Consider the following 12,201-nt stretch of genomic DNA (forward strand, 5'->3'; position numbering starts at 1 on the left):
TTGCTTAACTGGTTCCATTCTTCACCCCTCTGCTCTTCTTAATACCACCTTCCATGGTCTCCTCTATTGTTATTGTTGTATTGTTGTAATTATAATTGTGTCCTGTCTTGTGAAATTTTCTTATTTATTGTTGTAGTCTTCTTATTTATTGTTATTGTCATCCTGTAAAGCGCTTTGAGAAGCCACCTTTAAAGGCGCTATATAAAATAAAGTTTATTATTATTATTATTATTATTATTTCTTCTGCTCGCTCTTAGGCGAATAGCGTCTATCCCCCTCTACAGGATGAAAGATGCTACTGCAGACCTTTAAAGATTTCAGAACTTGAACCAGCGAACCGGTTCCCCTGCAGCTGCGCCACCATCGCTCTGAAAAGCACAATTCTGTATTTACCATAATGTACTTACTGTAAATCAATTCGTAAAGAAGACACCTGTAATGCTATTTTTTTCCCCTCGGCACAGTTACTTTTAACGTTTATTTTAAGTTAAAATAATTTTATTTTGCGTGAGTGACGCTCTGTGCCAAAAAGAAAATTCATAGAAGACGTACTTGTGCTAAAAAGTACACCAAAAAAACAACAACATCAGTTTCTCCTTTCCGCTTGGAAATGGTTAAAGTAGGAGTTAACACTCGAACCAAGTCCTAATGTTATCTCAGCGAATACACAATCATAGTCTTACATTAAAACAACAACAGCATTGCATTTGCTTAGAATGTACCATGGCACGATCCCAATCCGCAAAGAGTTTAATAGTAATCGGCTAATATTCATCTTTTCTCAAAAAGAAATAAAATACATACGAAAACTAAAAAGCAGAATGACTCGTCACGCTGTGTGAAAGCACCCAGGTGTCCTCTGGGCCTGCTCATCCGGTCATATAGACGTCACACCTTCTAGACTCCGTCCTGTAGATGGCGCTAGAGACCACAATACGAGTCCAGCTCCTAACGGTGGCTGTTGGGCAATGCTTCAGTGGGTTCTATGGCGCACCTGATTTCAATTACGGTTTGAGTTTCCTCGCACAAAGAGTCAATTTATCCCTTTTGGACGTGAAGATGGGTTAAAGGTGGAGGTGTATTTAAAAAAAAAACACACAAGTAAAGTTGTACTTTGAATGAAACGCCAACCCCTCGTTAGGCCTTGTATGTCAACTTGCTGCCTTTCCACACCGTGCCAGATACACCGACAGCGGAGAGGAGATGAAAACACTCGAGTAAACCTTTTTGTGCACGACGAAAAGAAGTCAAAGGCTACCCTTGTCGTTGTTGTTACGGTGAGAAAGTCAGGGGCGCTTATGCTTCCTGGTACAACAACAATGCACAAAACCGTGAAGCACCAAAAGCTTCCGAATAAAAGAAAAACGTCTTATTATACCACCAAGTCAACAACAGTTTTCAACACTAATAACTTTATAGAAATATTATATAAAGAAATCATCTAGAATCTGTTTTAAGTGTTGTTATACTTTTAATAACATTTAAAAAATAAAAACTGCCTTTATATAGCGCCTTTAATTTTGATCCCAAAGCACTTTACATCTGAAAGCCTGCCTCTGAATTGTCATCCCTCCCTGTATATTCAACAACAATACCGGAATTTCACTGAACACGGCCGGACCGGTACGTGCGGGAAGAGAACGGCTGATTCTTGATGAGGGGGGGCGTTGTGCTGTGTTAACTGTGCTCCTGTAATTCAGCGCCTCCTACTCTATCTGCCAGAATGATGTGCGGAATGTCATTGAGCAAACATATTTGCAGTTGTCAAGTCCATATAAAACTATATATTGCTGCTCTGGAATCCGTGATAGACAAGAGCAAATATAAAACCGGGGACAGGAGACACTTCTTTACCTGCAGGGTGGTGGGAGTGGGGAACAAGCCGCCCAGCCGGCCGATACCCTGGCGATTTTCAAGAAACGGACGCGCTTCTCGGATCAATAAGCTCCTGGCTGCCAGACGGGTTGGACTTGGCGAGTGGCCCCCCCCCTGCCCGCTCTTACCCTCTTTCTGTCCCGTGACAAAGGGCTTATTTTCCACCTGCTGCTTCTCCCTCAGCAGAAGCCAAGGCGGCTCCCACGAGTTCCTCCGGCTGCCGATGGCGGTGATGACAATGAAATGCTGCACATCAAGGCGACAGCGATAGCCGCGTGGATTATTGTGTAGCTGCCGGGTATGCACAACAAGCACACTAAGCATTCTGATCACCACTTAGTTCAACACAGCCAGAGAAACCGTGCATAAACCAAGCCTTCTGCTAACACTTCTGTCCCAACTTGAATTTCGCAAAAGTTGCACATTTTTGGAACTTTATCTCCCATTAAACATACTGCACTATCTGGGGAAAATGTATGTTGAGCACAAACTTTCGACGTTGCGGCAAACAAACAAAAAAGACCAAAAATAAGGCTATCTTCCTCTTGTGCAGGTGGCTCTAGAAAAGTCGCAACAGCCCAGCCCCAGCTTGCTTAGCGCTACCAGGTGTGTTCAGGGTGCTCTGGGCTCGGCGCTGCCGAGAGCACGCACTGTTTAATTGCGCCTTGTGTGCTCCGATTCATGACCAGGGTCCTGAAACAGGTCTCAGGATCCTTCACTCAAACGGAAATACATCTCATATCAATTTTTGAGGAATTTACTTGCGGTTTAGCACTCTTATGTCGCAGTGTTTTGCACTCTTTTCGTATTGAGCAATTCAAGTTTACCAGAAAACATGGATTATCACCGCAATCCTCTTCAATAATCTTTTGTATCCTCCCTACTCAGTACACCTCTGTGTATCTCTTACTGTAGACAACCAGGGGGAGGAAAAAAAAAACACAGAAACGCGTCGTAAAGCTTTTGATATTTTATTTGGTTTATTAAATCGTACAAGCGGGTGTTCGGCTCCACAGGTGACCCACAGCGGGTTTAACTTTGGACACGGCTCGGCCGTGCGGCTGTGGTTCCGGCGAGAGTCTGGACCCCCGCGGTCTCGTCTGTGGCTCTAGTGGTACTGCTTGCGCAGGGCGGCGATGACCACGTCCAGGAACTTCTGGAAGGCGGCGTTGAGCTCGACGGTGAAGCCGGTGCCGAGCTGGGCGGCCAGGACAATGGTGATGCAGTCGCCCAGCAGCTGCGAGAGAAACCGACAGGAGAGAAGTTAGAGCCGAAAATACTTGTTAATGCACAAGTCCCGGGAGAGGCGCCAGCCGTCCCGACTCACCCTGAAGTTGTCGGGGTCCACATGCAGTTTGGTGGAGTGCAGCTCGCTCAGGCTGGCGTAGTTCGCCGTGATGTGCTCCGGGTCTTGCACCGCCTTGTCCAGCGCGCCCAGCACGACTTTGCCGTGATGCGCCACCTTGGCGTTCCCGAGGATGGCGGCGGCATTGGTGAGGTTCCCAAAGGCGCCGAAGTAGCGCTGAGTCCAGGGGTACACGATCAGCAGCCTGATGAAAACCATCAATAAATCGATAGGAAAGGAAGACGGCCATTTTCAAATATCGAAAGAGACTTACACCTTTATTACACCCCGGTTAGGCAAAAGGAAACGTACAGGACCACTTGCGCATGCATAAGTAGTTACCAAGCGTATAGTGTTTATGTCCGTCCCCTTAATTACTTCGTTTCCGCGCAAGGCTGTGTATTTAGCGAACACTCTTTAAACTGCATGCACGTAGCAAAGGACATCATGGCGGTTTACCTGGCCAGAGCCTGAGGTCCGACTATGTCGACGTTAACTTTCCCCCAGACGGTCTTGATGGCTTTTGCTTCGGCATCTGTGAAGTGAACCATGGTGGCGGCGTTTTGGGGGGGGTCTCCGGGCTTCTAGCGACAGATTATCCAGACAGAATCCCGTGCTGGCAGGCAGGCGGCACGCGCCGCACCTTTATGGGCACCGAGCGGCCCCGCCCACAGACATGCCGGGCAGTGTGATTGGACGACGGGCGCCTCACCGGAGGCTCCGTGCCAGAACCCGGCACGATCTCACAAACCAGGGGTGCCCCGGCAAACACAGTTACAGCGAAAGAATATAATTACATTCAACGAAAGGAAAAAAACAGGCTGAAAAAAGGGGCTGACCCTTGATGTTTGTATTAGCCTTCGATTAAAAAAAGCGATTGGACCCACCGAGTCCATGAACACATGGTATACTTACTTCAAAATGTTGTGATTCTTAGATATAAAATGCATATATCCGACTGTGAGGCTTTGACATTTCACATCTTTCCACTATTGTGAAGTTTTACCTTCTATACAGAAATGTTATGGTCATCTTCCTACGAGCTTTCTGCTATTTTGTTTTAAGATAACAGGTATCTCTTATAGATCCATATTTTATAGTATCAAAATGAGCCCCGTAGCTAAATGCATTTGTAGAGAGAAACTCTCTTAATGACGAGGAACACCTGAGTCAGTTATGGATTTTATTGGCAACTACGACGGCATATTGACGGATATTCTGATCGATGTGATATAAAACTATTCGTGCGAGTAGTGTACTGTGTACAACGATGAGTATTATTGACTTGCTTTTCTGGCGCCTCTAGGGCACGTCTTTCCTGGGAAGACGCAAATTTTCTTTAACATTATTTAAAATTATTTAAAATAAATAAAATACACCAGTTGACACAAGGTCACTAAGTAGTCGCGATGGCAGATGAATGCGGAAACGCCTTGTACTCCAGATAGTTCATTAATCTTTAGTGTGTTTGACGGGCGTACTTAGTGGAATCGTGCCAGAGACTATCTACACTTCCCGATCAGCTCCACCCGATAATTCTGTCCGTTTCTTTTAAAATATATATATATATTTTGTTATTCATTACCACCCGCAGTGGATGAGTTTAGAGGTTGCCCCTGTTTATTTTTTGTTCAAATTCTAGAGGAAACGGGAAAAACGGCGTGCTTTTATTACGGATTATTAGATTTATTTATTTAATAATTATTATTAATTAATAATTAATCCCTATTAATAATTTTGATGTTATCACTGCTCACACACAAGAACAGCTTTGCACGGCATAGCCCAGCTCAAGCATAGGTTGCATCAATACATTGACATGTGTATATCATTCTATTGGGCATCTGCATAGAGCTATCAGAAACCATTGAGCTCTGAAAAACAGAAAAGACAAGACCTTACGCAAAGGGTTCTGGGAGTCCTGGGCAAGCAGCAAAGCCACGTGTTTGAGGCTAATACGTCGGGCTTCGGGCTCTTTCAAATGAAGTGAAAGGATGAGATCCTTACATTTGTGTTCTTAAAAGGTCTTTAGAGATGCTGAGAACCGCTTTATCTTGCTTATATCTGTCAGTTTTTTATTTATTTTTATTTTGCTCTGGAGAAGAAGTACCTCGGGAGGTTCAAAGTGTCAAAAATAAATAATCGATTTTCACTTGTTTCTGGATTCAAATAAAAAGTGCTGTAAGCAATGTATGTATGTTGCTCAAAAATGGTCTAATGCTGTCCCCTCTTGGTTACTGTAGCTCTTAGTTCTTTAGTTCTGTAAATTCTAGATATGAATACTGCTTGCTGTTTTAATCATGCTAGGATATATTTATTTTGTATTTTCTCATGCATTCAGCTATTAAATATAATTACGTCTCGCATATATATATATATTGGTTTACACCGTAGAAGAGTTACTACTTCGCCTTTGGATGTTCAAACTATTTTTGTGCATTCAGTGTTTGGTGGAATCCGTGGAGTGTAATTCATTCCATTAGATATTTTATCTCTTTTAGTGTCTTTAGTATTTTCCGCGCAAAATGTCTGGCAGCCATTAATTGGTACCGCATTGGTGGGGATATTATTTGACAACTGGATATAACGTCTATTGCTTCTTTTAATACTCATATGATATTTTTAGTGTTTGCTCAAGTACTGAACCATTGTATCCAATACTATTTTGCACAAAGGTAATGTCTTATACCGTAGAGAGTGGATTGAAGAGAGACAGACCATTACGGTTATAACCCGGAACTGTGATTCGTCTGTAAGACGAATTCAGTCTTTGTCATGTTGTCTCCAGTCTTTGCCTAACGATCATCTTTATTTTCACCACTTAAGTTGGGACTTTTGCTGAGAATGAAAACCTTAATACCAGTGCAAAGGCTCCCAACGGAATATACACGTTATGAAACTACCTACGTGTCAGTTGCAGAAAAGTGTTATAAAACTGGGATTTGGTGAGAACCGGGAAAAAAACACACGTAGGCGGAAACTTCATTCACTGCATTGTCTTTATTACTGTTTAGATAACATCTGACTGACAACGTTTGACAGATCCGCAGAATTCTGCCCGATGCTCCTCCGTGTCTGCGCCTTAGCGGTACTTCTCCGCCAGAGCCAGAGACAGAGCGGCCAGGAACTTGTCGAAGGAGACGTGAATCTCGGGGGTGAAGTCCGCAGGGAAGTAAATGGCCAGAGCCACCAGGATGTTGTGGGACAGAATCTGGAAAAAACATTGAGACACACATTTCAGACACGCGGCACACGGGCTTTTCTACGCAGACCGCACAGCATGGACACTTTGGACACTAAAGCATTTTACACGGGCGCACAGCACCTTAAAACGTTAAAACGCGTCCTGCACAGCTGACCTTTACACTTTCAGAAGTATCTGGACACAAGGCACCCAGAAGTGTTAGTATATGAAATCAGACAAAGCCGTCAGACTCACACTTCTCGAGTGTTCCCTCCGTTACGAGCTACAGAAACGGACCCGGCGCTGAGGGGTCACCTACCTTGAAGTTGGCAGGGTCCACACGCAGCTTGTAAGCGTGCAGCTCGCTGAGGTGGCTCAGAAAGCCTTTGAGGTCGCCGAGGTGGCCGACAGCATCGCCGACGGCGGTCATGATGACCTTTCCGTGCTTGCGCACCTGAGCGGACCCGGGGCTCAGGTCACTCCAGTGGGCGAAGTAGGTCTTGGTCTGGGGGTAGACGATGAGCATCCTGGGGAAGAACAGGAGATACACGGTCAGATGCAGTCTACAAAAAGAAAACACTGAAGTGTGTACTTTATCAAAGACAGGAATGAGCCTTACCTGGACAGAGCCTCGTTGCCGATGTCCTCCAGCCTGCCAGAGGCTTTGGACCAAATCGACTGGACATGCTGCTTGTCTTTGTCGGAGAGACTCATGGCTGCGGCTGTTTCGGCTTTTCCACCTGGATCAAAATACGCGGAACGGAACCTGCTGGCCAGGGACCTGCCAGGAGCTCCTTATATTGCGCCAGCAGCGCCGGCTCAACCCCTCTGAGCTAATTTCATTGGCTGCGGGAAGCCTGCCTTGGGCAGGACGCAGGAAAAACCATGACGTGGCGAAATCCGCCAGCTTTTGGGTGATTCCGCCGTCCGCACCAGCACCCCTCGTCCCCTCCACACAAAGAGCACACAAAATGGATGGGGATAGTGTATATATATATATTTCACAAATTGCACACATTTTTTTTCTATTTCCCTAAAGGATCCAAGGTAAAATAAAATTACAGGGCTTTTAATTTACATAATAATAAATATAATTGATGCATGTTCATGGTGGGGGGGTTTAACCGTGAGTTAAACTCCTGTTATGCCCCCAAGCTCTGGAACTCTCTGCCCAAGGATATCAGAGAATCACCTTCTCTAAACTCCTTCAAATCCAGACTCAAAACCCTCTTCTTTAGAAGAGCCTTTACTGAACAGGTTCCATTCTTCACCCCTCTGCTCTTCTTAGTACCACCACCCACGGTCTCCTCTGTATATTGTCATTGTGTTTTATCTTGTGTATTCTTTTTATTTATTGTTGTGGTCATTCTGTAAAGCGCTTTGGGAAGCCACCTTTAAAGGCGCTATTTAAAATAGAGTTTATTATTATTAAGAAGCTTCGAAATTCAGGGCTTCTTATAATAATCCGTACATATACATATACATTCCCTTTATTGTCCACCTAAAGGCGAGAAAGGTACAGTATCCCCAGTGAAGCAGACGGCTGTGAACTACACTGAGATGTAAGGGGAGACCTGGAAGGTTTTCGCGCTGTCAACTGCCACACTCATTGTAAAATAAAATAAAAAATCATGACTTTTTTTTCACAATCCTGTTAACTGTTTTTGCAAGGTTTTGTAGTGCATCAGGGCTACGGTTTATGATACACAGCCCGGTGGAGGGAGGTTTTAGTTTAAATGTACCCTATTGCTTCAGAAAGCTTCGTTTCAAACGGCGCGTCTTCCGTAAAGAGGGTGCGCTACTCTGATTCTGGACAACACCTTTGACACTGGGATTTTTTTTTCCCAGCTGACCTCTCTGACCTTTCTGGACGTCCGGCCCTGCCTTGCGCCCGCGTTTGCCGGGCAGGGTTCCGGCTTTATCCAGCGTGATCAGATCGAGCTTGGAAGGGGGGGTCGCTATCCTGGGGCGAAGGGACGGCAGACCTCATATATCGGTACAGACATAGGCGCCGTGTTCCTGGAGGGCCCGGGTGCGCTCCTCACCCGAACCGCTCCACAGTACGCTATGTACGTGGTTACATGTATACAGGCCTGCTTATTTAAGCAAAGTTGGCTACATCTGTGTTTGTTTTTCACTAAGTTTTAAGGATCAGTTTGTTCTATCATGTTACGGTGCACGGGATTAAAACGTGAAATTCTTCGACATCTCGCACGGACAGGGGCAGATGTTACTTCATACTGACTTCAAGTATTTAAACTTGTATTTCACACAACCAACGTGGCGTTTCCTTCTTATGTTGAAGCTGAAGCTGATTAAAGACTCATTTGCCCCGTATACACTGATTGCATAGTTGCAAAATCTGTAAATGTGTCAAAATGGAGAATGACTGATATATTTCGTACATTAATGTTATTCTTTTCGTTATTATCATTCAGTGGATGGGCGTTACGTAGTGAAATTTGACAAGGCGTTTATCTTCTGTTTCAGATTTGGGTTCCACCCATTTAATCGTTTCACACCCATACAGCGCGCAGGTGCTGGTGTTTCGGAGAGCTACAGTAGATACAGGGGATCATCTCTTCCAGACACGAACTCCAGAGATACACCGGGTTTCTGCTTCATTAGCAGCATCCGAACCTGCCCAAACGTCAGTGCCTTAAAATTCATCCCCCTTCGAATGCTGTGGTATGTTATTGGATGGCAGACGAGGTATACATATTACATATGACATACATGTCTTTAAAGTGAATGTTTCAGTCAAACCTTAAATGCGCAGCCTGAATGGGTGAAATAAATGGGTGAAATAAAGTACATTTGAGCTAAAACTGCGAAGAAATATACTGTACTAAAAAGTGTGTTGACTGAATCCTTAAGTAGCAATTACAGCTCCGAATCCTTTTGGATAAGTTTCAGGCAACTTTGTACGTGGGGAGATTGTAATTTTCACCAATTCTTCTTCCCAGAGTCACTGAAGTTCGTGGTTCCTTGGCTTAGGTGGATGGACAGCAATTTCTTTTTACTGGTTTTCTATCGTGTTCAAGTCACCAGGCCAGATAACACATCCTAGTGAGGGTTGAATACTTTCAGGGGAGTATAAACGACTAAATAAAGACTGAGGGGCAAACGACTGACGTTCACATAGATACATATACAGTATAAGTAGGCTATAAAGGCCCATGGGGGAACAGGGGGCAACGGGGCACCATTTTTCTTGACCATCCGACACTGGAGGTGGAGGTGATGTGGTCAGCATCACGCTCCGGCCGGCCTGTTCCCCCCGGAAGGATCCCCTACCTGGGATTGAACCCGGGACCTTCCAGTCAGGAGCTAGGCACCCTTGCCATCCATAGAGTATAGACACATACGAGTCCAACCGCCATTATAACCCAGATGATAACTCCCGACGATGACAGACAACGGGGTCCCGTCGCGACAGGCCAGTGGGCCCAAACGGCCAGTCGCACTTTAAATGGAGGTGAAAGAAACGAGAAGATGGAATCGAAGATGTGCAGGTCACCTGTCAGCCTGTCCTGTCGTGGAACTCTTTCCCCCTGTGGAGCGGAGAAGATGAGCAGCAGTGTCAGGAGAGCCAATGGCAGGAGGGGCTTGACGGGGCAGTGCTGGCTGTCCTTGTGGAGTTCGCATGTTCTTCTCAGGCTCGCGCAGGTTTCCTGCGGTGCTCCAGCTCGGCTACACAGTCCATAGTGGACATAGTGGGCCGGTGTGTGTGTGTGTCTGACTGTGTGCGTCCTCCAGTCTAGGGTGTACCCCACCTTGCGGCCATGCACCCCAGGGTACACTCTGGGCCGCTGGCACTTGGAATTGGATAAAAACGGGTCCTGAAAACGATGGGGTCTATTAATGAAAGGGCACCAGAGAAGATAAGAACAGAAACGTGTGTTCTATGGGGGCCCAGCGGAAAATATGGCTGAAATATATTTCTTCTAATGTAAAATGTATTATAAAGAGTGTCAGACTCTATAATGTGATTATATGATTTATAACAGGCAATGCAATTGTGTGGGTTACGTACACGGATTCTCAAAACCAAGCATGGAAGCTTGAAAGGCTTCATTTGAAAACCAGTCCTTCACAGTCTTTTAGCAATGAATGCAGAACGCCGCAACTAACAACGGAGCAAATAGATTTTAATTTATTTAAAACATCCCTATTTAGAAATAATGAACAACGAGAGTAATCGTTCTTATATAATATTTGAGTTCACAGAATTGAAACAGTTGGAGCCCTTTGATTACACAGTTGTAATGCTGAGACAAAATGTTTTATAAGTTACACAAGTATTTAAGCAACTAAATATCCTTAGATTTTTGCTTTGAATGATTGAATTTGCTTGGAATAATTTATGTTATTTATACGGAGTTAAAACATGAAACAAGAAAGTTTTTCGAAGAATGCGGTTTATTTTTATTTTTTTTAAATGAAGTACAAGTTATTATTTCCTGTCAAAGTGACAGCGGATTTAAGTTAGTCGGTCGTGCGGCTCCGGCGAGAGTCTGGACCCTCGCGGTATCGTCTGTGGCTCTAGTGGTACTGCTTGCGCAGGGCGGCGATGACCACGTCCAGGAACTTCTGGAATGCGGCGTTGAGCTCGACGGTGAAGCCGGTGCCGAGCTGGGCGGCCAGGACAATGGTGATGCAGTCGCCCAGCACCTGCGAGAGAAACCGACAGGAGAGAAGTTAGAGCCGAAAATACTTGTTAATGCACAAGTCCCGGGAGAGGCGCCAGCCGTCCCGACTCACCCTGAAGTTGTCGGGGTCCACATGCAGTTTGGTGGAGTGCAGCTCGCTCAGGCTGGCGTAGTTCGCCGTGATGTGCTCCGGGTCTTGCACCGCCTTGTCCAGCGCGCCCAGCACGACTTTGCCGTGATGCGCCACCTTGGCGTTCCCGAGGATGGCGGCGGCATTGGTGAGGTTCCCAAAGGCGCCGAAGTAGCGCTGAGTCCAGGGGTACACGATCAGCAGCCTGATGAAAACCATCAATAAATCGATAGGAAAGGAAGACGGCCATTTTCAAATATCGAAAGAGACTTACACCTTTATTACACCCCGGTTAGGCAAAAGGAAACGTACAGGACCACTTGCGCCTGCATAAGTAGTTACCAAGCGTATAGTGTTTATGTCCGTCCCCTTAATTACTTCGTTTCCTCGCAAGGCTGTGTATTTAGCGAACACTCTTTAAACTGCATGCACGTAGCAAAGGACATCATGGCGGTTTACCTGGCCAGAGCCTGAGGTCCGACTATGTCGACGTTAACTTTCCCCCAGACGGTCTTGATGGCTTTTGCTTCGGCATCTGTGAAGTGAACCATGGTGGCGGCGTTTTGGGTCTTTGGGGTTCTACTCCTTCCTCAGAGACTCCCATGCTGCCAGGCTGCGGTGGGGACCTTTTATGGACCGAGAGGCTCCTCCCACCGAACTGCCGAGTTGTGATTGGATGACGGGCGCCAGACTGGCAAGACGGCAGCGCGCCAAAACCTGGCCGAAGCGCACGTGTGAATAGGCTTGGCTGTCGGCCTCTCTGAGAGTAAAGACCGGAATAAAAGCCAGATCAGTCCAGGTGGGCAGCTGCGTCAGCATGCGTAGGCTGCAAAGGAACAAGTAAAGGTCTTTCCCGTGCTGAAAAGAGAAGAAGGGAAACACAACGTTTTCTTCGACACCACGAAGAAGGCTCCACAGCCGAAACGTTGTGGGTTTTTTTCTTCTCTTTTCAGCATGGAATAAACCTATTACTTGTTCCTTAAAAGCCAGAATGCCTAGCAACGCTTGAAACGAT

The 12,201-nt window shown here is 45.7% G+C and overlaps 3 protein-coding genes across 3 annotated transcripts; all 3 read right to left on the reverse strand.

Moving 5' to 3' along the window:
- Positions 1-2,830: 2,830 nt before the first annotated feature.
- On the reverse strand, positions 2,831-3,848 carry LOC102693370 (hemoglobin cathodic subunit beta-like). Its single transcript, XM_006637196.3, has 3 exons — positions 3,680-3,848; positions 3,203-3,425; positions 2,831-3,112 (listed from the first exon to the last, which is right to left on the reverse strand). Exons 1-3 carry the CDS (start codon positions 3,769-3,771, stop codon positions 2,984-2,986), a joined length of 444 nt encoding a protein of 147 aa, XP_006637259.2. The 5' UTR covers positions 3,772-3,848; the 3' UTR covers positions 2,831-2,983.
- A 2,353-nt stretch (positions 3,849-6,201) lies between these two features.
- Positions 6,202-7,190, reverse strand: LOC102693769 (hemoglobin subunit alpha-2-like). The gene is made up of 3 exons (XM_006637198.3): positions 7,024-7,190; positions 6,724-6,931; positions 6,202-6,431 (listed from the first exon to the last, which is right to left on the reverse strand). Exons 1-3 carry the CDS (start codon positions 7,116-7,118, stop codon positions 6,303-6,305), a joined length of 432 nt encoding a protein of 143 aa, XP_006637261.2. The 5' UTR covers positions 7,119-7,190; the 3' UTR covers positions 6,202-6,302.
- Positions 7,191-10,808: 3,618 nt separating this feature from the next.
- On the reverse strand, positions 10,809-11,792 carry LOC102693569 (hemoglobin cathodic subunit beta-like). The gene is made up of 3 exons (XM_006637197.3): positions 11,646-11,792; positions 11,169-11,391; positions 10,809-11,078 (listed from the first exon to the last, which is right to left on the reverse strand). Exons 1-3 carry the CDS (start codon positions 11,735-11,737, stop codon positions 10,950-10,952), a joined length of 444 nt encoding a protein of 147 aa, XP_006637260.2. The 5' UTR covers positions 11,738-11,792; the 3' UTR covers positions 10,809-10,949.
- Between the last annotated feature and the right edge of the window lie 409 nt (positions 11,793-12,201).

Source organism: Lepisosteus oculatus, chromosome 19, assembly GCF_040954835.1.
Source record: "Lepisosteus oculatus isolate fLepOcu1 chromosome 19, fLepOcu1.hap2, whole genome shotgun sequence".
Classification (NCBI taxonomy): domain Eukaryota; kingdom Metazoa; phylum Chordata; class Actinopteri; order Semionotiformes; family Lepisosteidae; genus Lepisosteus; species Lepisosteus oculatus.

Bases quoted from the DNA above. Each gene is read 5' to 3' on its own strand.
- LOC102693569 (XM_006637197.3), bottom strand. From the start codon at position 11,737: ATGGTTCACTTCACAGATGCCGAAGCAAAAGCCATCAAGACCGTCTGG. The intron at 11,392-11,645 runs GTAAACCGCCAT...GGTTTTCATCAG, and splicing joins GGACCTCAGGCTCTGGCCAG to GCTGCTGATCGTGTACCCCT. The intron at 11,079-11,168 runs GTGAGTCGGGAC...TTTCTCTCGCAG, and splicing joins TGGACCCCGACAACTTCAGG to GTGCTGGGCGACTGCATCAC.
- LOC102693370 (XM_006637196.3), bottom strand. From the start codon at position 3,771: ATGGTTCACTTCACAGATGCCGAAGCAAAAGCCATCAAGACCGTCTGG. The intron at 3,426-3,679 runs GTAAACCGCCAT...GGTTTTCATCAG, and splicing joins GGACCTCAGGCTCTGGCCAG to GCTGCTGATCGTGTACCCCT. The intron at 3,113-3,202 runs GTGAGTCGGGAC...TTTCTCTCGCAG, and splicing joins TGGACCCCGACAACTTCAGG to CTGCTGGGCGACTGCATCAC.
- LOC102693769 (XM_006637198.3), bottom strand. From the start codon at position 7,118: ATGAGTCTCTCCGACAAAGACAAGCAGCATGTCCAGTCGATTTGGTCC. The intron at 6,932-7,023 runs GTAAGGCTCATT...GTTCTTCCCCAG, and splicing joins GGCAACGAGGCTCTGTCCAG to GATGCTCATCGTCTACCCCC. The intron at 6,432-6,723 runs GTAGGTGACCCC...TGTTTTTTCCAG, and splicing joins TGGACCCTGCCAACTTCAAG to ATTCTGTCCCACAACATCCT.